General features: G+C 40.0%; 1 protein-coding gene and 1 long non-coding RNA gene across 2 annotated transcripts; both read right to left on the bottom strand.

The window, feature by feature from the left end:
* Positions 1-503: 503 nt before the first annotated feature.
* Positions 504-19,561, bottom strand: cacng1b (calcium channel, voltage-dependent, gamma subunit 1b). Its single transcript, XM_023283627.3, has 4 exons — positions 18,639-19,561; positions 7,046-7,120; positions 4,853-4,990; positions 504-3,245 (listed from the first exon to the last, which is right to left on the bottom strand). The coding sequence occupies exons 1-4, from the start codon at positions 18,877-18,879 to the stop codon at positions 3,013-3,015; spliced, it is 687 nt and encodes a 228-aa protein (XP_023139395.1). The 5' UTR covers positions 18,880-19,561; the 3' UTR covers positions 504-3,012.
* On the bottom strand, positions 10,946-18,608 carry LOC118471211 (uncharacterized). The gene is made up of 2 exons (XR_008599622.1): positions 11,962-18,608; positions 10,946-11,417 (listed from the first exon to the last, which is right to left on the bottom strand). It is a non-coding gene; the product is annotated as an uncharacterized LOC118471211 (long non-coding RNA).
* Positions 19,562-22,008: the final 2,447 nt, after the last annotated feature.

Here is a 22,008-nt window from a genome sequence, read left to right as displayed (position 1 = left end):
AACATTTTGTCATTTATATTATATATTTGTACTTTTCTTAATATTTTGGTGCATTTCAGATGCACAGAAGGAAAAAAATTAAAATAAAGAGGAAAAATTCCACTGAATTGCAGATTTTTTTCATTGTCATACTGTAGTTTAGTATAAAATATAATGACAGATATTGTAGGATTAACTGCTGCTAGGCAGTTTGGATGTTGAATCAGCCACTAATAAATGCATATATTATGTTTTTCAGTGCAGTAACTGAGCTTCTTTTCACTGCGCCAAATCCCTTAAATGTGACATTTATTCTTAAATAAATCCAGATTGTAATTCCACCTGACGGAGATCTGAACTCCAGATGTGTTGAAGCCGACCTTATTGCATTCTGCTTGGATTTACACCTTCCATTAACATCTGTTTCCCCTCGTCTAGATAAGTTATCTGGTGTTCCATTATTGACGGATAAAAACCTGAATTTCTGCCATTGTTCAGGGATCAGACGGAGGCAGACGTGAAGGTTAACAGTCGTTTATTTCAGGGTCTTTGGGGGGAAAAATGCATCAACATCGACATGGAGGCATCCTGATTTTCCATATGATGCTAAAATTAATATAACTCTGTCCCTAGATTCACATTTTTCTTTTTTCAGGTATCTGCTATTGAGAGAATAAAGAATAAAAAACAATGCTTACAGACACGGTGGTTGAAGGAAAAAACACACTTTTTTAGCTGTAAAATACCTTCCTGGGCTTTTCTGCTTATTTAACCAAAAAGGAGAATAAAATACAGAAACAGTTATTTGCAAAAGTACAAGTAGTCTTATAGTTTATTGGAAATTTTACTTACTTTTAATTACTTATGGCCTAAACATGAAAAAAATAATGTGTTTCTAAGCTACAGTAGGTTCATAAACTGTCTCAAACAATAATTACATGAGAGAAAACAACAGCATGAGGTTGGAAATTGTAGTATAAAGGCCATTTTTTGACAGGTTGCTTAATTATTTCTTAGCTCTTAAACTCACCGACAACATAATCCCTTCCTCTAAATGCTTTACCAAGCTTTTTACTAACAAGAACAGAAACTAATGGACACAGAAGGTGTGAAATCAGACTAAAAACGCTTTACAACTTTGGAAAATAGACTTCTTATTTTAGTTTCAGTTGTTAAAAGTGTACTTTTCTTATTCCTGTACAAGTAATGCATGATATACAGTGCCATGAAAAAGTATTTGCCCCCTTTGCAAATTGTTATTTTTTTGAATATTTTATGACCTTAAATGTTTAAGACCACCAAACAAATTTAAATATCAGACAAAGATAACCAAAATAAACCAAAAATACCGTCTTGAAATGATGATTAAATGCTTTAAGGGTAAAAAGCTGTCCAAATCTACCTGCCCTGTGTCAAGTAATTGCCCCTCTGGTTAAATCGTGAATTAACTGTGGCTAATCACATTTTTTGGAAAGCAAGCTCAATTTCACTGCCCACATCCAAGCCTGATTACCTGCAGACCTGTTCAGTCAAGAAATCAGGATTCCAAAGCCATTTCTAAAGCTTTAGGACTCCAGAGAACCACGGTGGAGAAAACATGGAACAGTGGAGAACCTTCACTACCAAAATTACCCCAAGAGCACAGCGACGTCTCATCCAGGAGGTCACAAAGGAACCCAGGACAACATCTAAAGACCTGCAGGCCTCTCTAACCTCAGTTAAGGTCAGTGACTCCACAATAAGGAAGAGACTGAGCAGAAATGGATCCATGGCAGAATTCCAAGACCAAAACCACTGCTGACCAAGAAGAACATGAAGGCTCGTCTTACTTTAGCAAACAAACATCTGAATGATCCCCAAGACTTTTGGAGAATATTCTATGGACTGATGAGATGAAAGTTAAGCTTTTTGGAAGATGTGTGTCTCGTTACATCTAGAAAAAGAACATCATTCCAACAGTCAACATGGTGGTGGTAGTGTGATGGTCTGGGGCTGCTTTGCTGCTTCAGGACCTGGACGACTTGCTGTGATTGATGGAACCATGAATTCTGTTCTCTATCAGAAAATCCTGAAGGAGAATGTTTGGCCATCAGTTTGTGACTTCAAGCTGAAGCTCACTGGGTTCTGCAGCAGGACAATGATCCAAAACACACCAGCAAGTTGACTTTTGAACAGCTCTGAAAAAAAACTAAATGAAGGTTCTGGAGTGGCCGAGTCAAACTCTGGACTTGAATCTGATTGAAATGCTGGCAGGACTTTAACCCTCCTGTTGTCTTCACTTATGGGCACCCCAGAAAAATATTGTTTCTTTGTCTGAAAAAAATCCAAAAATTCAGCAAAAAAATTCCCCAAATTTCTGAAAATTTGCAAAACTTTCAGGAAGAAAATTCCAATAATTCCTTAAAAGTTTACCTTGAAAGTTTTATTTAAAAAAAAAAATAATAAAAAATCCCCCAAATTTGGCAAGAAAATTCATGTAAATATTTTCAAAAAATGAGTAAAAATCTTCCAAACGAAATCCTAAAACGGGTCAATTTCGACAACACGAGGGTTAAAAAGGCCGTTCATGCTGGAAAACCCTCCAGTTTTGCTGAATTAAAACAATTCTGCAAAGTTTGGACAAAAATATCTCCACAGAGATGTGAGAGACTCATTGGCAGTTCTAGAAAACACTTGATTTCAGTTGTTGCTGCTAAGGGTGGCCCAACCACTTATTGGGTTTAAGGCGCAATTACTTTTTCACACAGGAACAGGTAGCTTTGAATAGTTTTTTTTCCCTTAATAAAAAAAAAAATCATCATTTAAAAATTGCTTTTTGTGTTTACTTGGGTTGTATTGGCCTGATATTTAAATTTGTTTGCTGTTCTTAAACATTAAAGTGGAGAAAATATGCAAAAAAAGAAGAATTTGAGAAGGGGGCAAATACTTTTTCATGGCACTGTAGATAGTTAAAGGATTAAAATATGCACAACCAGCTGTGTTTTTATAGTTTTTTTTTTTGTTTTTTTTTTTGTTTCATTACACTGCCTACAGCTAATCCAAGGTGTCGGGCTCGGCGTCCATGCAGGTCTCCCAGGGGTTGCGGGGCATGTGGGGCATCGAGATGAGCAGCAGGGCGGCGCCACTGAGGATGAGGAGAGTGAAGGAGGCGCAGGCGCAGGTGAAGGACCAGGAGTAGTAGTACTCGATCCAGATGGTCTCGTCGCTGTCGATCATGCGCTTGACGGACTGACGCATCACTTCGACAGAAATGATGATGCAGAGGCCTGAATGACAAAACAAAAACAACGATATGCTTTTTAAAAAAAGCAGATTTCATATTTGCATTTGTACCAAAACCATTTAATCAAATTCTACGCTACAGCAAATGTGATACAATTAAACACTTTCAATAGTATCAACACATTTCTTTACCGTAAATGAAGAAAATGTTTTACCATAATTTTACAGTAGCGTTCTGGCGACCACAACTGCCGGAATTTTACCGGATAAATACCTTTTTGTTTTTTACAGTGTATGATTAAAAATAAATAAATAAACAAATCGTAATATTTATAAAGGAGAAATATACAAAACTCTCCTGATAGAACAGCTTTAACTGAGTGGGATTACTGTAAAGCAAATACCTAGCAATTAATACGTTAAAGCAGGCCTAGTTGAAAGAATATAATCAAGAAAATGCTTCTAGTGATTACAAACAAGCACAAAAAAAGTTTAAAACACCTTCATTCAGCCTTCTGTAGTCTTTCATTCTAGCTAAATCCAAATGCTGACAATTTCACGCAACTGACAACATATTTTGGGACGTAGCCGCAAAGCTAAACAAATTAGCTGTTAGAATTTGTCTTACGGGTCATTCCAGAACTGGAGGACATTTTACGTCTCAGCCATCCAATTTCTAACAATTCATGTACAAAATACTAAAACATGCAGTTGTTGTGTAAATGTTCTTGTCCTGACGCCATATCTAAAAAAACTAGGAGAAAAGAATGATTGAAAATATTTTTAAAAATACCAAATAAGTCTGGAGTTCCCACTAAAATGTCATTTTTCTCTTGTCCCACCCCCCTGATGACCAAACTGAATCTCTAATAAAACAGTTCGAATGAAATTTAAATCTCCTTTTTTGGTATAATTTTTTTCATTGATGTCTCTTGTAATTGTGGGAACATTTTTTTAAATCAACATAATATTTAAATAATAATTATTATATATGGAACATGTGTCCCCAACAACCCTTTTGATGACATTTCTGAGCTTAATGTCACTTTCTGTTTTGTTATTGTCATTTTCTGTCTTGCTTCTGTCGTTTTGTCTTGTTTTTGTCATTTTGTGTCTTGTTTTTGTTGTTTACATCATCCATCAGTGTTCCTATAGAATGTGTAGAGCAAAGTTATGTCCTCTCTTCTATTTTTCATATTTCCATCCCATTGTCAGCCTTGATTGAATGTCTCACTCTACCTCATATTATCAGGATCAGACTAATTCTTTGGACTGTTTTCCATCAGTCAGTTTGTCCTCATGGTCAGCAGTAACAGCAGCTAAATATCTAGCTTCTACTGCTGAGAAAAAGATCACATTAGCATGGATTAGCAACCCTGTTACTGTGATTAGAGTAGGGTTAGCAAACAACACAGAAAACATGGAATAAAAATGCTACCATTGATGTGGAAGCTGAGCCAATCAATACCTATTATTGATGGATATGGAGCAGAAAACTGTAAAAGAGAAGGTTTATGTCCTCCAGTGCTGGAATGACCCTTATATCAGCTCATTCCCACACACACTGATTGAATGTTTCACCTAATATCCATCGCCAAAATAAAACATGTGCGAGCAGATTTCCAGCTCCTCTGTTTCTGCCATGTCTGACCTGCGAAGGCGAAGAACATCCCAGCAGGCCGGAGCAGGTAGTCCCGGCCCTTCCCGAAGGAGAAGATGACGCACAGGGAGCCGAGGATCATGAAGAACAAGCTGAAGATGGCGATGGCTGCCGCTGAGATGTTGTACTCTGAGAAGAAGGGAGAACAATTCAGGAAAGAATGAGAAAAACAACAGAGAAACAAAAGGAGAGAGATGAAAGACAGGAAGAGTGGCTGAGTTGAGGCTGCAGCATCATCTACATGATTATCATTTCAATATTGCACTCAGGCGAGTTATGACACAGATAATTAGCCCCACTTTAAAAACAACAGTCATTTATCCAAACCGGCAATAATGCCATTTGCATGAGAGATAAGATGCTGCAGGCTCATAACAGGATGATTAGAACATGTCTGACTCCTCCCGCCTCCTGCCTCTTCCTCAGATAATCTACACTTTCATTCTCTCCGATGCTCCAGCTGCGACAGAAACAATCCTCGGACCGTCTTATTCCATTTCTGTGTAAAATAACAACTTATTTCTTGCATTTTATTCAGTTTTCTACATTTCTATCAGTGCATCTCTTGCTAAAGTTGCACTTCTTTTGCTTTAACTTTTTATTCCTTTTCCACAAAGACGGTTTGTTGTTCCTGTTTCTACACCAAGAGTTGCAGCATAAAAAGTGAAACTTTGTTGCTCAGTCCATTCAAAGATCTTCCAATTCTTCTTCTTCTTATTATTATTCTATTCCCTCTTCTTCTTATGCTATTTCTTCCTCTTCAATTTCTTTTTCTTCATCCTCCTCTTCTTCTTTTCCTTCTTCTTCCTCTTCTCCTTCTTCTTCTATTGCCTCTTCTTATGCTATTTGTTCTTCATCTTCTTCTTCCTCATCTTCTTCTATTCCTTGTTCCTCTTCTTCTTCTGTTATTTCTTCTTCTTCTTCTTGTATTCCCTCTTATTTTTAAGGGGTAAAATATCACAACTGCAAGGTGCACAGTTGTTGTTTTTTGTCTAGTTTTCCAATGAGAATGAAGTTTTTCACCTTGCTGAAATATCCAGAGTGTTTTTTATCATGAACTGATGAGTCTCAGCAACATTTTCCAGGTTTCTAACTATAACATACCTAAAGAACCAAACCAGCACTACCTCTAAGCCATTTTAAGGCATGAAGGAAGTATTTTAATGGACAAACTTGTAACTTTAAGGTTTTTCTAATCAAATTTCACCAGTTAACAGAACACTGTTTGTTATTCCTCTTGGATTTTTCCATGTACGGTGACTGCCATTAACCAGGCATGAAAACAATCATTTTCACAGATTTCACCCACGTGTACCTGTTGGATGTCTCCAGTGATTTATCTGAAACAATGATCTGTAATTTCTTGCCTTTGTCAGTATCTGGCTGTGTGTTTCTCTGTGTGTATCAGAGGCCGAAGGCGTAGGAACAGAGGAGCTGCTTCCTGGAATTACGTTTACTTTGAAAACAGCAGCGTTGCCAAAGCAGGGAAGATGAGAAGATAAAAATCAGAGGATGCTTCTCTCTCATCCGACACGACAAATCGATGATGTGCACTTAAACGGTATTTATTTCCAGACTTTACCTCGTTATGTTGAAGAAAACAGGAAGCAGCAATATTTTATACAAACATGTTTGTTATTGCAAGTTAGTGGTACAAGAATGAATTCAAAAGTTTGGGGTCACTTAGAAATGTCCTTATTTTGAAAGAAAAGAAGTTTTCTCAGTGAAGATACCATTAAATGCATGATAAATCCAGTGTAGACATTGTTCATGTGGTAAATGACTATTGTAGCTGGAAACAGCTGATTTTTAATGGAATATCTCCATAGAGGTACAGAGGAACATTTCCAGCAACCATCACTCCTGTGTTCTAATGCTACATTGTGTTAGCTAATGGTGTTGAAAGGCTAATTGATGATTAGAAAACCTTTGTGCAGTTATGTTAGCACATGGAGAAAAGTGGGAGTTTTACTGGAAAACATGGAATCATCTGGGTGACCCCAAACTTTTGAATGCTAGTGTATATGATGTGCATTTCTTCACATGTTGCAACCATAACATGCTAGATGCATGTTTTCCCTGCTTTACTGCACACCTTCCTTCCTCTGCTGTAGCTTTTATATGTCATCACAGACAGTCGGTGCTGCTGTAACAGTGTGTGTGGTTGTGAGGAGGCACACACACCTTTCTGGGTCTTGACTTCAAAAACTTCAGCTTCCTCCCCCGATGTAAAGTGTTTGAAGTAGGAGCAGTTTTTTGCTGCACAGTGAGACAGGAGAGAGAAAGATGGAAAGAAGGAGATGAAACAGGAGAAAACAGTTAAATCAGGTAGAGTCTGTGTGTTTGTGTTTCTAGTGTTAAATCTCTCACTGAATCCTGCTGGAGAGCTGAAAATCACACGCATTAATGAGACTAACGCTTTACAAATGCTTTGTGCCGCTTTATTATTGGTCCTTTTCTGAATTCTGGTTTGATTTGCAGCTACTCATTTTGATAAATAGTTGACTCGCATGAATGTAGTGTCTTTAGTTGACTAATTTTCAACATTATGCAATCAAAACTTTGTTCCGATCTTTATAAACCTCATGTTTCACGTGTCAAGAAGCTGCACGTCTGACTATCAGTATTTTCATAAATGGAAAGCAGTCAGTCAGTTGAGCTGTATTTGTGTAGCACTTTTCATTTCTTTGTTTTTTTTACAAATTAAAAGAATAAAAATGCAATAAAACAATACAAAAAGACAATATTGTGTTATAAATGATGAAGGACTTAAAACAAGGATTAAGGAACTGAGGAAACGTTATCCCTACACCAGAGTAGATAAAGTAAGATAAAATAAAATCTAAATAAATAAATCTATTTTTAAAATTGCAGACAAAATAATAGAAAAAAATGCAAAATTTTATATATATATATAACATTTATTTATGAAATCTGTAAAACCCAAATATTAAAAAAATAGCAAAAATAATATGTATAAATAATAAAAAATAATTGAAAAAATCAAACTGATGTATTTTGTAACAGTGGGTTTTAAAGGGTCAAATAAATCATATCTAATTAATTGATTTATTTATCAAATAAATAAATGTCTATATTTTAAAATATAGACATATTGGTGAAGGGCAAATTAGAGGTCTAACTTCATAAGCAACAGCAGAAGGAAATAATAAAAATGAAGTAATAAACGCTACATGAACAGCCTAAAATATGTAAATATGTGAATAAATAGAGAAATTAATGAATAAGATTACTTCTAAGGAGAGTAATAAATGAATAAAGTCAATGAAATCAATCACAAGCCTGACTAAAAAGGTAGATCTGACAATAATAGAAAACAGTCAGACCAAAGTCAAGAGCAGTTTCCATTTTTTTTTGCACTGGTATCACAGAAAACTGCATAAAAATATATTTCCTTCTCAGTGTTGATGTCAGGTGTTTGGAAAAGCTGAATGTTTCTATGAAACCAAACTGCAGTTTTCTTAATTAACTGATTTTGACTGTATGATCAGGTTTAATGTCTTGTTTAGAAACACTTCCCCAGTGTGGATAGAAGCAAGCTAAGGAGCTCAAAGCATTTTATTTACTCACTTTGCACAAAAATACATGTGTAATCTAGACATTTAACCACAAACTGTAGGATTTGTGCTCAACTGTTGCAGTTTCTGACCGGCTGTCTGATCACAGTGAGCTCTCCACCTCCTGCCGTCGTCTTAAAATAAAACCTATTAAACCCTTCGCCGTCCTTCACGTTGGCTGTTTACTCCTCAGCCTGCACACATTTCAACACCACAATGATGTGTTTCTGCACTCTGCTCGCACAAACTCCTGTCCTTTGACCACAATCTTCAGCATCGCTTCATAGCAGCAGAAAGAACCCAACAGATTTCTGTTCTGCAGCTGTTTTCCCGCTCACGCGTCTGTTTGCTGCTTCGGGAGACGAGGAGTCGACCTGAAGGCCAAGCGAGCATCGCCTCTTCCTCTGCTCGCTGAGATTAAACCCGTAAAGCAGACAGGTGCTCTCTCTGTCCACATGTGTCTGATCGTGCATGTATGACGCGTGTGCACGTGAGGCAACAGAGGAGCTGTTTGTTACCCAGGATGAGAAGGAATCACTAAAGAGGTAACCTAGCAACAGGCTGCTGCAGGTCCTCTCTATTTACACATGTAAAAGCATAGCGGTGCACGCTCGTGTGTGTGTGTGTGTGTGTGTGTGTGTGTGTGTGTGTGTGTGTGTGTGTGTGTGGACAGAATTGGAGGCGGGGTCACAGTGCAGCTTAGATCTGCAAATATATTATTTTCATCAGTCTTCTCTCATTAGGCGTCTCCACCTCTGGGGCTCAGCTAATCTGAGCTAATATGTGTTTGGGTGCAGCTCACATTTTCTCCTGCGAAGGCGATTATCTGCCAGACGAGACAAAAAATACACCTCACAACTATACAGAGGAAGCTTCCGAACACCAAGCCACCATCTATTTACTTTTATTTACCTGATTCTGAAGAATTAAGAGGGATAATGTCGAAATTACTGCTGTTTTCTTTTCTTCAACAGAGCAGATTTAACTCCTTATGATGACTGCAGATTTATTTAACTACAGTAGCTCGTTAATGCTAACACAAGTTGGTAGAAAATGTCATGTTTACACCTGATTAAGTTTAAAATCATTCGTCAGGCTGATGAAAGTCACCTGCTGGAAATAATGGAGCTTCATTACTCATCTTGGAGTGTAGTTTTAATGCAGTAATAGAATATTTTACTAATTTTAGCATTATTTTGTACAGCAACCCTTGCAAAGGGTCTCCTTTATTTGGTATTGTTTTTTTCATTGACATCTCGTATTTGTGGGAACATTTTTCCATCAACCTAATACTTTAAATAATGATTATTATACATGGAATGTGTGTCCCACAACATGTTAGCATAATCTCTTGATGATGTTTTTGTCTTTTGTGTTTTGTTTTTGTCGTTTTCTGTTTTGTTTCTGTCATTGTGTCTCATTTCTCTCGTTTTGTGTCTTGTTTTTGTCGTTTTATGCCTTGCTTTTGTCATTTTGTGTCTCTTTCTGGTTGTTTTGTGTCTTGTTTTTGTCATTTCCATCATCCAACAGTTTTCCTAAAGAATGTGTAGAGCAAAGCTATGTCCTCTCTTCTATTTTTCATATTTTCATCACATCATCAGATTTGATTGAATGTCTCAATCTACCTCATATTATCAGGATCAGACTAATTCTTTATACTTTTTTATTTCTTAGTGTAGTTTTAATGTAATAATATAATATTTTACAAATGTTATCCTTACAAATTTTGAAATCTTACAGCAAAACATACTATGTCATTAGGTTGCATTTTCAAAATGTTTACTGACAAATTACTACTAAAACTGGAAAAAAGAAGTTGCAGGAGAGAAGGACAAAGATCCTTTACCAAAATAAAAGCACTATAATGTAAAAATGCTCTGTTACAAGTAAAACTTGTGCAAAACACAAAGGTATTAGCATGAATATATATCTAAAGTAAATGTAGTCTTTATGCAGATCATAATTAATTATATTATTGATTCATTTGATGTTGCAGTGTAGTTTCAATGCAAGAATATAATATTTTAGTCATTTTAGCACTATTTTGTACTCGCAAAGTTTGACATAAACACTTTATTTTTGGAGAAGTTTCTAATGAATCATGTACATTAAAGTAATTTTAATGAACTATAATGAATTTCAGCTCATTTTTGGTAGACTTTCCTGATGGAACTACATGTATATGCACCGGAAAATTAAAATTCAATTATTTATGGGTGTTTTTTTGCTTCTGGCTCTGATAAATTGTGTAACAACATGACTTTGAAATAAGTGTTTTGGTTCAGAGGGTTAAAGCTGCTCAGCTACAACAGTCATTTGAGCTTATTATGCATTCATTTTGCAAAATTTTGTCCAACCACTTAACAACATGTAGCCTATATGCCGCTACTATTAGCGCTGTATTAGTACTAGTTTGCAGTTAGAGTATTGGTTGAATTGGGCTAGAGATCAGACAGATCTAAGTTCAGCTCTAGGAGTGGAGGAAAGGAGACTGAACACAATGATATAAGTTTTAGGTGGTACCAATTATATTATATTTTGACATAGACAAACAACATTTAACATTTAAAGTGAATGGCCATTCATGAGAAGTACAGAATTAAGTCACAATTATTTCACAAGAAAACATTATTCGATGGATCCATTATCACGCGAGAAATGATCCATTAGACGCGTGAAAGAGTTCTGAAGTTCAGCCGAGATAGAACACACACAACAGTTCAGTGGCCCAAATCGTCCAGAGGGAAAGGGCGGTGTCCAGGGAAAGGGAGTGTTGAACGAGTGGTGAATGGGTTTGGGCCAAGAATGAGTTGTTGCGAGGGGCAAAAAGTAAAAGAAAGGGGCAGCTGCCTTAAAGGAGCCTCCTACCAGCCCAACCAGGTGGAGGAGGTGCAGGAGGTCCAGTTCAGTTCACGCTCCAGGGTTCTTCAGGCGGTGTGGGCCTAGAATTCTTTGGGTCTAGCTCGCCATCACCTGGCCTATATAAAGGACAGGACTAATTAAGTTTCCAGTGCGCACAAAATAAATCAAAATACATTCAAAAAGACCAGTGCCAAATATTAATTATAAATAGCAGTGTCAATTCTTATATTGTACAATACATAAATAATCAAAGTTCAATTCAAAATATAAATCCCAATTGAATAAATAATATAATATTTGTCATATTAAAATATTCATTACAATCAAAGTGTCAAAAATACTAAGCATCCAAAGCTAAAGTGCATAATCAGTCACACTGACTAAGTGGACTGGGTTTAAAGTGCATGGAGATGCATAGGACCAATAAACAAATCAAACTTTGGCCTAAAAATGGCACTATATGCATTTAAAAGTCATAAATAGGTAACACACATTTCAATAAGTAAACCACAGTGATTTTGTTTCATTTAGTTAAGTATATTCTGAGAACCGGGCATGAAAGATGAATGCTAACCAGCCCCATTCAAATTAATATGGTGGCCTGGCTAGTTGAACCCTATAGGAAATGAATGAGAAGAAGGCTAATGCTAACGCACTCACCAATTCCTTCTTTAATCAACACCCGCGGCTCCGGTAGTTGGCTCCTATAGTTTGAGACGGTTTGCTTTAGTTTTAAAAGTTAATGTTACGAAATTAAGCGAAAATAGCACCGTACCTTGCAGCAAATGTTCCCAACGCGTCCCCCTCTTGAAGCTCGCGGCTCGCGAGTAACTTCCGGATATAAAACAACCCGATTGGCCGCGCACCGTCACGTGACAGGACGCACAGCGTGACGTGTGACGTCATTACGCATTTGACAGGACAGTGTTGGAGACGGGAATGGAGGATATACTTATTTATTTATATTTCTAACTAGGGTTTTATCACCCGGGTTACAAACAGGCACGAGGTTTACCCAATTAAAGAAAATGACAGGTTTAACCACTTTCCTGCAGTAGAAACTTTACATTCTGAGTCTTTATGACACATTCTGGTGGAGTCGGATTTTTGTACTGCTACAATATGAATAAACAGTAAAACAAAGTCCAGAAGAGGTGTGAAGGAAAAATTACTCTTTCTCTTTTCTAGGGTATTTCCTTGTGGCTGTTAGCTGACATCATCTGAAATTATCTTCAGACAGGCAGACGCTGTAGGAGAAAGATATGCCAGGATTCTCTGCTCTGGTCAAGGTTAGATATTCTCTATTCTGACGTGCCTAAGCAGACAAATTGTCTCCATATTGATCTGTAGTCTAAATCTGACCTTCTCCCAACTACAATATAAACCCAAAGACCAGAGAGAATCCTGAGAACCGATGCTGGCATGTACTGCTGCTCTGTTGGTGTCACTTCTCCTGATATATCAGTAAACTTTATTAACAAACTAAGTCATCTGAGTCTCTGGTGTGTCTCTCTGCCTCCTCAACCTCTATCGACCTCACTGAACTTTCACAACATGATGCTAGCGCTAAACGGTGAACACCCAACGAGGACGAGAACATCTGGGAGCGTATCATTGACCTTGCAGCTTGGTTAATTTGCAGCGGTTTAGTTCCAGAGGAGGGTGATTAGAGGGAGGTATCGCCTGTCATTTTAGTTTCACCTCCTTCCATTAAACTCCACTGCCGCCGCCGTCTTCGCTCTCTTTGATGTGCAGCGTCTAACTGACCCTTTGCTTACTCTCCATCCTCCCGTTTCCAGCTGTTATTACACCCACTTCTCTCATCCCACACTGTTTTTTCCCTCATTCTTCTATCAGTTTAGCGTTCTTGCTGTTTCCTTTAACACCTCTGCTCACGTCCATCCTTCCACCCACTCGTCGTTTCATTAAAAGTTTCGAGACTGAAAAACTAAGCAACTTTTAACTGAATTATTTCCATGTTTCCAAGCATAATAACCCATTTTCTGGTAAATATAGCCTCTGAGTGTTTCTGATAAGAGCTTTGCTAGGTGATGGGTGCGTTTTTTTCTTTTTTTTTGCCGCCACACAGAGTGACCGACTAATTCTGGGTCAATGTGAATCGGATGCATGGTGATTTGAATGGCTATTCCACCAAGAGCTCCGCTAACTGGGACACAACAGCACAGGAGGGTCCTCACGATCCCGGCCTGCCCTTTATCACCAAAACACTGAAGTCTGACAGAATCACAAGCAGCACTTGTTTACAGCGCGTGCCTTTTCTTTTCTCGTGTTTCAGATTTACATAATGTGCAGTGATTCATTCAGATTTGGAGCTGCTTTCTGAATGCCAGGTTCCACAGCCACACCTCCACAGTTCTGGCTTTGCTCTGAGCCGGAGGCTGCCAGACTGGAGAGGAAAATGTGAAAAACGCTGGCTCAAGGTGACATCATGGCTTTTGAGTGTCTGAATTGGGGCCACGGGGAGATAGAAGCTGAGGAGGAGGATGTTATATCAGAAGGTGTGCTCTGGGGTTAATTTCCTCCCGCTGTAGAGCTGGAAAAGCGTGATGTTCGACCACTTAGAAGCTCTAAAACGTCTCTGATAATAAACTCCACTTCTCCCTCGCTTCTCTGTGAACAAACGTGTAGGAAAACGCACAAAAGCACCATTTGTGCTCTTTATTTCCCAGCCGAGCCGCACGATACCATCCATAAAGGCTTCGTTTGGTTTTTTACAGCACTCAAGCTGTCATGCGTCATTTGTGGGAAGCTAATTTCAAAAGTCATCTGGGTTCACCGCTCTGCCGTTGTTGTTGTGCAAACCCCTCCACAAAAGCAGAGTAATTGTGTCTGTATGGGAGAGCGTTTGTGTGCGCTCCTCCTGACAACTGGCTCCCCTCTGTTTGGGAAAATGCAAATCTGCGTTATTAAGTCCAATCACCGCTGCTTGCTTGGGTATACGGTTCATCAAGGATGTAATCTGTTATAGTGCCCTCACTCCTCCACCGTGCTCTGCTTACGCTCCACACATTACATTGAGGAGCAGATAAAGCAGCAGTTGTGAGGAGGAGTTAGCCAGTCAGAGTAGTTTCACAAACTGCATTAGAGCTCTGTTTACCTCACAGGATTAGACATCGTACAACATTAGAATAAACACGGGAGAGCAGTTGTCACGTGTTGCCTGTGCTCTGTTGTTTGGTCAAAGGAACCTAAAAAGTAAATACTAAGAACAGCTCAGCTGTAGAAACTGGATTGTAGAATGAATCCTGGTGTGTAAAACACGATGCAAACAGTTGAGATTCTTCCACAATAAATATAAATATAATTAAATAGCATAAATTGCAGGCCAGTTTTTGCACATTTTGCTGTCATTTCTACACTTTTTAAGCTGTTCTCTTGTGACTTTATGGTGTTAAATGACATGCAAAATGGTTAAGAATTAGAGTTAGTGTTAGTTTCTCACAACTACACGATGTTCAAATGTTCAAAATGCAAAAAAAAAATGCATGCTAAGAGACATTTTATGCTTTTAGGGTGCTCTGTTTTCCTCACAGGACTATACATCCTATGATATTAATGTAAATCTGTCAGCCATATGGGTTGTTGGCACGTTGGTGTTTGGTCAAAGGATTTAAAAAGAAATGACTAAGAACTGGTCAACTGCAGAAAATAGATTGTAGAATGAATCCTGATGTATAAAACACGATGCAAACAGCTGAAAGTTTTCCACAATAAATATAAAAATAAATATCATAAAACAACTTAAATTACAGGCCAGTTTTTGCACATTTCGCTGTCATTTCTGCACTTTTTTTAAGCTTTTCTTATATGACTTTACAGCATTAAATAACATGCAAATTGGTTAGAAAATTAGGTTAGAAAATGAAATGCTAAAATGGTAAGTGACTTTTCATGGCACTGGACTGCTTTGTTTTCCTCACAAGATTATATTTGTGATAATATTAATATAATCCTGTGAGAACAGTTGTCATATGTGTTGGTGGTGCTTTTATGTTTGGTCAAATGAATCTAAAATCATCAAAGTAAATGCTAAGAACCAGTCAGCTGCAGAAACGGGATTGTAGAATCAATTTCTGATATATAAAAACTATGTAAGCTATAAAAATTTGCACAAATAGTCATTTTTTGCACATTTTGCATGTAATTTAAAGCTTTCCTCGTGACTTCACATCGTTCAATAACATGCATAATGGTTGTGATTAAGATTTAGGGTTCATCTGTCACAACTATGTGATGTTCAATGAAACTCAAAATGCAAAAAGATACATTCTAGTGACTTTTCCTGCTGCTGATCTGCTCTGTTGTTCTGACTTGTTAAGCCTCCAAAAGCTCCAAACAACCATGTATGTTAAATAAAGTATTAGAAACATAAAATGACTCATAGATTGTGGAGTGTAAACCTTTGCTTCTTCGCCTCCTTCACCTTATCTAGAAACAAGCTGAAGCACAGAGGGCTATTTGTTGCTCTCTCTGTCGTCAAACTACATCTGGCAGGTTGACCTACTGGGCGCCGGTAGAGAAAGAATCTGTGATTAAGAGAAGAAGCCTGCAGACACCTTTTCTTGACCAGTGGAGCATGAAGATCAGCTGTAATGTCAGCTACTGAGGGTACAGAGCTGGCAAATCATCATCTTCAGAAACTCCACCTCTCTCACAGAACCAGACTCACAAATATGGAGATGCAACCAAAACTGTTGAGCCAGAACAGCGATGCACCAAAATCCTTAGAACAAGAGATTAAACTTGAATCTGTGGCAGTGGGAGCGTAGCCAAAGGGGGTTTATGACTAAATATTTGGTATTTCTTGAAACAGACTCTGAAGCAGCAGCAGACTTAAGAAAGTTTAGCTTGTCAAGCGTCTTCATTGGAGTCTGCAGATATTCTGGTGGTGTTTTACAGCTATTGTCAGGTTGTAAATGGATCAGTTGTCATGTTGAAGCTGTGATGTGTCACTTCTGCCCTACAGGTGACTCGAAGTCCAACACTTGTACATGCACCGAGACGATATTTCCTCTAGTTGTCACATTTTCATAACAAGCAGCTGTTACATGTCTTGTTTGTCTGCCTTTGTGTGTGTTTCATCAACATGCGCTACATAAAACTGCGTTCTCCAGCTTCCATCTCCACCGAGGCATTCCTCCCAACACACACCGAAGCGAGCGCCGGCCTCCCTCCTTCCTCCCCCCACCGAGTCTCCCAGGTGTACTCTAACTCATGAGCTGCAGCGTCGAGCAACACTTCATTAAGGCCTGTACTGATCCTGAGGTGCTGCAGCCGGAGGCCAAGTCAATGACAGAGTCAAAGTGAAATCTCTCTGTTAGGCTGCAAGGCACGAACACACAGCCAGAGGCCAGCGAGGCACTGTTTACCCCGAGGCTGGCTCTGTTCTAAGACAGCTGCTAATTAAAGCTACAAGGCTATTTTGGAGAAACAGACTTTTAAATGCAAGACAAAGTGCTTCTGACTTATTTTTTTCATAAATCACTTACAATATGCAACATTATGCAAGAGCTTCCATAATGAACATATAGAATTACTGTTATGCTTTCTGACAGATTCGACATCTCTCGCACTTTCTGCTTTGTGTTTTTTTTTTAGAGCTCATAATTAGTTGGTGCATTTAAGGTGTCATCAGAAAATGGGTTCCTGTTGCTTTCTAGACAGTCTTGCGTCTGGTTTGATCAAAGCGAAACACGAAGCTGTTTGACACAACAGTCCAGAGAACTGAACAAGATCTGACAAATGATGTAACTCTCCCTGGTGTATTAGAGAAAACAGGGAAGTTTGTTTCTCAGCTCTGTGTTTTTGTCGTATTAGCTGTGAATTGTGGCGGCGTTACTCGTCCATTACGCACTCGACTTCGGATGTTGCAGCGCGCTTAATTGGCGGTCTGTTCAGCAGCTTCCTCTGTGGAAGATAATGACGGTTCGCCGAGAAGCTGGCCACAGAAGTGTTGAACATTCAGTCCAAACACATGCCCACGTGTGTGTGTGTGTGTGTGTGTGTGTGTGTGTGTGTGTGTGTGCGTGTGTGCGTGTGCGTGTGCGTGTGCGTGTGTGTGTGTGTGTGTGTGTGTGTGTGTGTGTGTGTGTGCATGCCAACATATGTGCTGGCATGTGCCATTGTGTGTGCAAAAAGGGAGGAAACAGATGCAGATGGAAAAAGGCTGAGGAACGTTGCTGCAAACCGGTGCTGAGGCTGCAGCCCTGTACTGTCCTTAAAAAGATTTGGGTTCGGATTAGTAGAAAATCATGTAAAGACGCCCTAAACAAAACTTCCAATACAAGTTTCACAAACAAAACTATCTTTCTGAATGTTACCAAAGCTATCAGCTTTCAAGCTGTCAGTAGCTACCACACAACACCCATCCATTGTCTATACACCACTTAATTCTCATTAGGTTCATGGTGGTCTGGAGTTTATCCCAGCTGACTTAGAGTGAAGGTATGGGACAGGTCACCAATCTAAATGGTGTGAGCAATAATGAGGAAGAGAATTATGAGGAGGAAGAAGTGGAGGTAGAGGAGGATACAGCTGGTTGAGACAAAATAAACATATGGAATATATCCCCTTTGTGCCCCATAAGTTGTGTCCTTTTCCACAGTGTAAGCTGATCCGTTTCAACCCCAAAGTGTTTGGAATAGCATCCCCATTTTCCAAACATGATATCCTGATTTTCCGAACTGGAATTCTGAATGGATGGCTGGTTATATTCCTTTGGGAATCAAGAGAAAGAAGGAACTGACTGGCTCTATGGGCAGCCAAAAAAGGCTCTGCAACTGGTCAATGTTCACGGCTGTCCTACATTCCCGCCCTCCGATTGGTTCCCTTGTCTCGACCTAAAGCCTGGACACATAGGAAATCTCATTAACTGTAATTTTTTTGTCTCCACAGATAGAATATGTCAAAATATTAATTTCATCTGCTATCTTTCGATATGTCCATCCTTCATGTCCACTGAGTACTTCTTCTTTCGACAAAGCCATTTTTAATCTGTGTTTCCTGTGTGTCCAGACTTTAGAGACACTCTATACAGACAAACAATCACACTCACATTCACAGCTACGGACAATATAGAATCACCAATTAACCTCAGCATGTTTTTTGAGAGTAGGAGGAAGCTGGAGAACCTGGAGAAAACCCACGCATGCAAGAAAGATCCCAGGAAGGCTGGGATGCAAACTGGGTATCTTCTAGCTGCAAGGCGAAAGTGCTAACCACCAACTTAATCCACTTAATAAACACAGATATCAGCCATATTTGCCTCCTTAAGCACCAAGCGACTGTTTGAGCTATAACATGGAGAGGCTCCGTACCTCCAGGTAAGCTGATGGGACCGCAGCCTTTGCCCTGAGGGTCCTCCTCCACGATGAAGATGCTCTTTTTGCAGAGCCTCCAGAGGCCGAAGTGGGCCGCCTCGCAGGTGGCATTGAGCTTCTCCACTCGGGGGCTGAGCACAGCCCAGTGGTCAGTCACCACCGCCGCCAGCATCGACGACATTCCCACCACGATCACCACCGACGTGATCTTGACCTTGGTCGCCTGCTCGTCAAACATGTTGCCGCCTGACGTTTGTGCGTGTTTGCACGTGTGTGTGTGTGTGTGTGTGTGTGTGTGTGTGTGTGTGTGTGTGTGTGTGTGTGTGTGTGTGTGCGCGCAGATGAGAGTGTGTGTGATTGGAAAGGCTGCGCAGGACAGTCAAGGTTGCCGCTGTGTTGTTTGTCTTCAGGTGCTCAGCGGTGGTTGTTGACTCCGGAGGTTCCCCGTCTCGTCTCCAGCTCCACTTCGCTGTTGGCGTCCTCGCTCTGCTCTCCTGTCCGAGGCGCCTTCTTTCTCTTTCTCTGCTTTGTGCCTGATGGTTGGTAAAAAGGGGCCAGATAACAGTGCCCTAGTTTCTACCTCGCTCCTCTCCTCTCCCTCCCTGGTTGCCTTTGGTGAGCTGAGGCCATTCAGCAGCGAGACGAAGACGAACCGGGAAGCACTCGCACCGATTACACCAATTACCTGAGCGTTGTGGTGTTGACAAGAGCTGGGCGGAGATTGGACACTTTCATTTAAAAGTTTAGTCACGGTCTATTGATTGCGAGTGTTCCACTTGTGCAGCATCAGAGACGAATCTAATCAAAACCTCCAGCGAGTTTTGACACCGCCGTTCAATATTTCATCGCGATGCCAATCAGTCAATCATCTATCTGGAACATTCTGCATCTCATCTGTCGCACATTCTTATTCAGTCCAACTCGTTTCCAGCGCAATTGTCTGAGGCGCTGCGTGTCAGGGGACTCCTGGGGGGAAGATTTCCTTTATTAGTTGTCATTTGAATGAGCTGATCTACTTATTCAGCCAATCAGCAGTCAGGGTTTGAGACAAGGGTCCCACCTGATGCTGGCAGATGATCCAGATTAGGAAAGACAGAAAAAGGGCTTCGACACAGAACCTGCAAAATGTGAGGTTTACGCAGTTTGAGTGTGTTTCTTGGCAGTACTGTATACCAAATTGTCTTTCTGGATGTGCTTGCATGTATACTGACTTCTAAAGGAACTCCTACAGGTGGCCACACAAGCTTATGATGGCTTTACTTTAAAGAAATCCCAAATCAGACAGTTTGAGGAGGGAAAAAACGTTTGTATCTAATGCATCTCAAAGGCACAATCAACCTTTTCCCTATGAAATCCTTCAGTAAATGGACATGCTTTTTATAAACCACTGTGCCCCACTTTAGACAGGACTCTGGCCCATTTTCAGCCCTGATAGCGCTCGAGTTTTTAACACACTAAGTGGGAAGGCGTTTAAAAGCAAAAGGTCTTTCAGGAAAGTGCAAAGCTGCAGAGCGTGCTCGCGTCTGCATGTCGTGTACGCCAGTTATACAAAATAGAGCTTCATGTCTGTGTGAGTTAAAAAAAAACAGCTGTGAAATAAGAGAAGCTGGTGTCTGGGACTTGTTAGAAAAAGAGTGCAAATGTATGAGAAGCACTTAAACCGTCAACTGAACCAAGGAATTGATCATCAAAGATAAATCTTCTCACACAGCGGGGGGTTGAGAGGAGATGAGAAACAGTCGTGTTCATTATCACGTTCCACCTGAATACATTTGCAGCCGAACAGCTTCTTCTCCCAGAGGCTGCCAGGGCCGCCACTCGTCTCTAAGTGTGTAATAATACTGTCTTTTGGCGCTGCCCGTCTTCCTGCGTGACCCTCCGACCAGCTTCATTTGCTCGCCGGGAAGCCAAACAGCTGCACGGTCTCCAGGCAACAGCTGGCGTCATGGCGGAGGGATCACCTCGCGTCCGGCGCTAAAAACAGGCGACGGCTCTGACTCACCTGAGAGCTTCAAACAACAACACACAGAATCAGTTCTGCTCAAATCGGGATCGACGCGCCTCAGCTCAGCAGTGATTAACTTCAATTATGGCCTCCTTGTTAGGATTTTCATTCCAGACTGAAAAACAACCTTAATTGGTGCCTAATTTTACCCGTAGCAGACTAGATTGCGCGGCCTTCAGAGGCACCCGCCTGTATTCATCTGCTAATGGTGGGCAACATTACTCAAGCTAAATTAGATTATCCGAGCCCCAGGCCATTTCTATGAGGGTCATGTTAATATTCTTGTCTGAAACAACGGCGCCACTTACACAAACTGGAGACGTCCTCGCCGGTTCCGCCTGCCGTGGGGTTGTGTGATGTGGGACGGAGAATGCGAATAATGGGAACAGATTGAAGAAAAATGAAATTAGGTGGAAATCCGAAGGGCTGCGACATCAGACGTTTCTATCCACAGGTAATTTCCCCTGTTAGATAAACAGCGTCTCCTTTATGAAAATGAAATCACACCAGCATAGCTTCACTTATCAGTCAGGTATTTGATATATTGAAGAGAATTCTTCTTGCTGCTTATTTTATTTCCCACCATCCACTACTTTCTTTGGTGTTTTTATGTTTCTCACACACTGACAGAATAAAAGGCTCATTTGTTCACCGACTGGGTAATTTTAAACAATGAAATAAAGGCCTCATTTGTCCAGGTGACACCGCTCTGAGCGACAGTGACGGCTTCTCGACATTTTTGATCTAAGAGCGCCGCTATTTTTGTGATGCCTGTGATTTCTTCCCTTTGTGAAACAATGCGGAGACTCCAAGGATGAAGTGGCTCACGACTCTTTCACAGATGATTCAGTCTTACGCAGAGGAACTGAAGAGGCATTGTGAGCTCGGAGAAGGTCAGCCGCAGAAATCTGAATGAAACTCTGCAATCAAAGGACCTTCAGTGAAAAAACAAGCTCTGCCGACATGATTGCCTGTAGCTTTGATTAAATAGCATGAATATATATGTCTCCTACACATACGCAGCTGCATTTTTATACATAGATTGAAGGCTGGCTGGTGCAAAATGTGTATTATTAGCTGCACTAGCAACACGGCTATGGAAATGTCACTAAGTTAACTGTTTGGTTGATTTATCACCTTTGAATAGCTTAGGATGGATTAACATTCACTCATGATCCCCTGAAGATGAATCTCACTTACTTAAGCAACTTCCTAACATCCCCTCTTGCACCACAGTAAAGTGTACAAATGTGATTCTGAGTAAAATTGCAATTTTTTTTGATGGTTTACCTTGAAAATGCTTCACATTTTCAAGCCTCCCTCAAGATGAGTTGTGATGACTTCATGTTTTATGACCCAAAA

Source organism: Amphiprion ocellaris, chromosome 19 (genome assembly GCF_022539595.1).
Source record: "Amphiprion ocellaris isolate individual 3 ecotype Okinawa chromosome 19, ASM2253959v1, whole genome shotgun sequence".
NCBI classification, from domain to species: Eukaryota; Metazoa; Chordata; class Actinopteri; family Pomacentridae; genus Amphiprion; species Amphiprion ocellaris.
Note: the sequence above shows the minus strand (reverse complement) of the source record. Positions and strands in the feature narration are given on the sequence as shown.

Excerpts from the sequence above, each read along its gene's own strand:
- cacng1b (XM_023283627.3), bottom strand. The coding sequence starts at position 18,879 with ATGTTTGACGAGCAGGCGACCAAGGTCAAGATCACGTCGGTGGTGATC. Across the intron at positions 7,121-18,638 it reads TCCCATCAGCTTACCTGGAG|CAAAAAACTGCTCCTACTTC; the intron begins GTACGGAGCCTC and ends CTCACTGTGCAG. Across the intron at positions 4,991-7,045 it reads TGAAGTCAAGACCCAGAAAG|AGTACAACATCTCAGCGGCA; the intron begins GTGTGTGTGCCT and ends CCTTCTTCTCAG.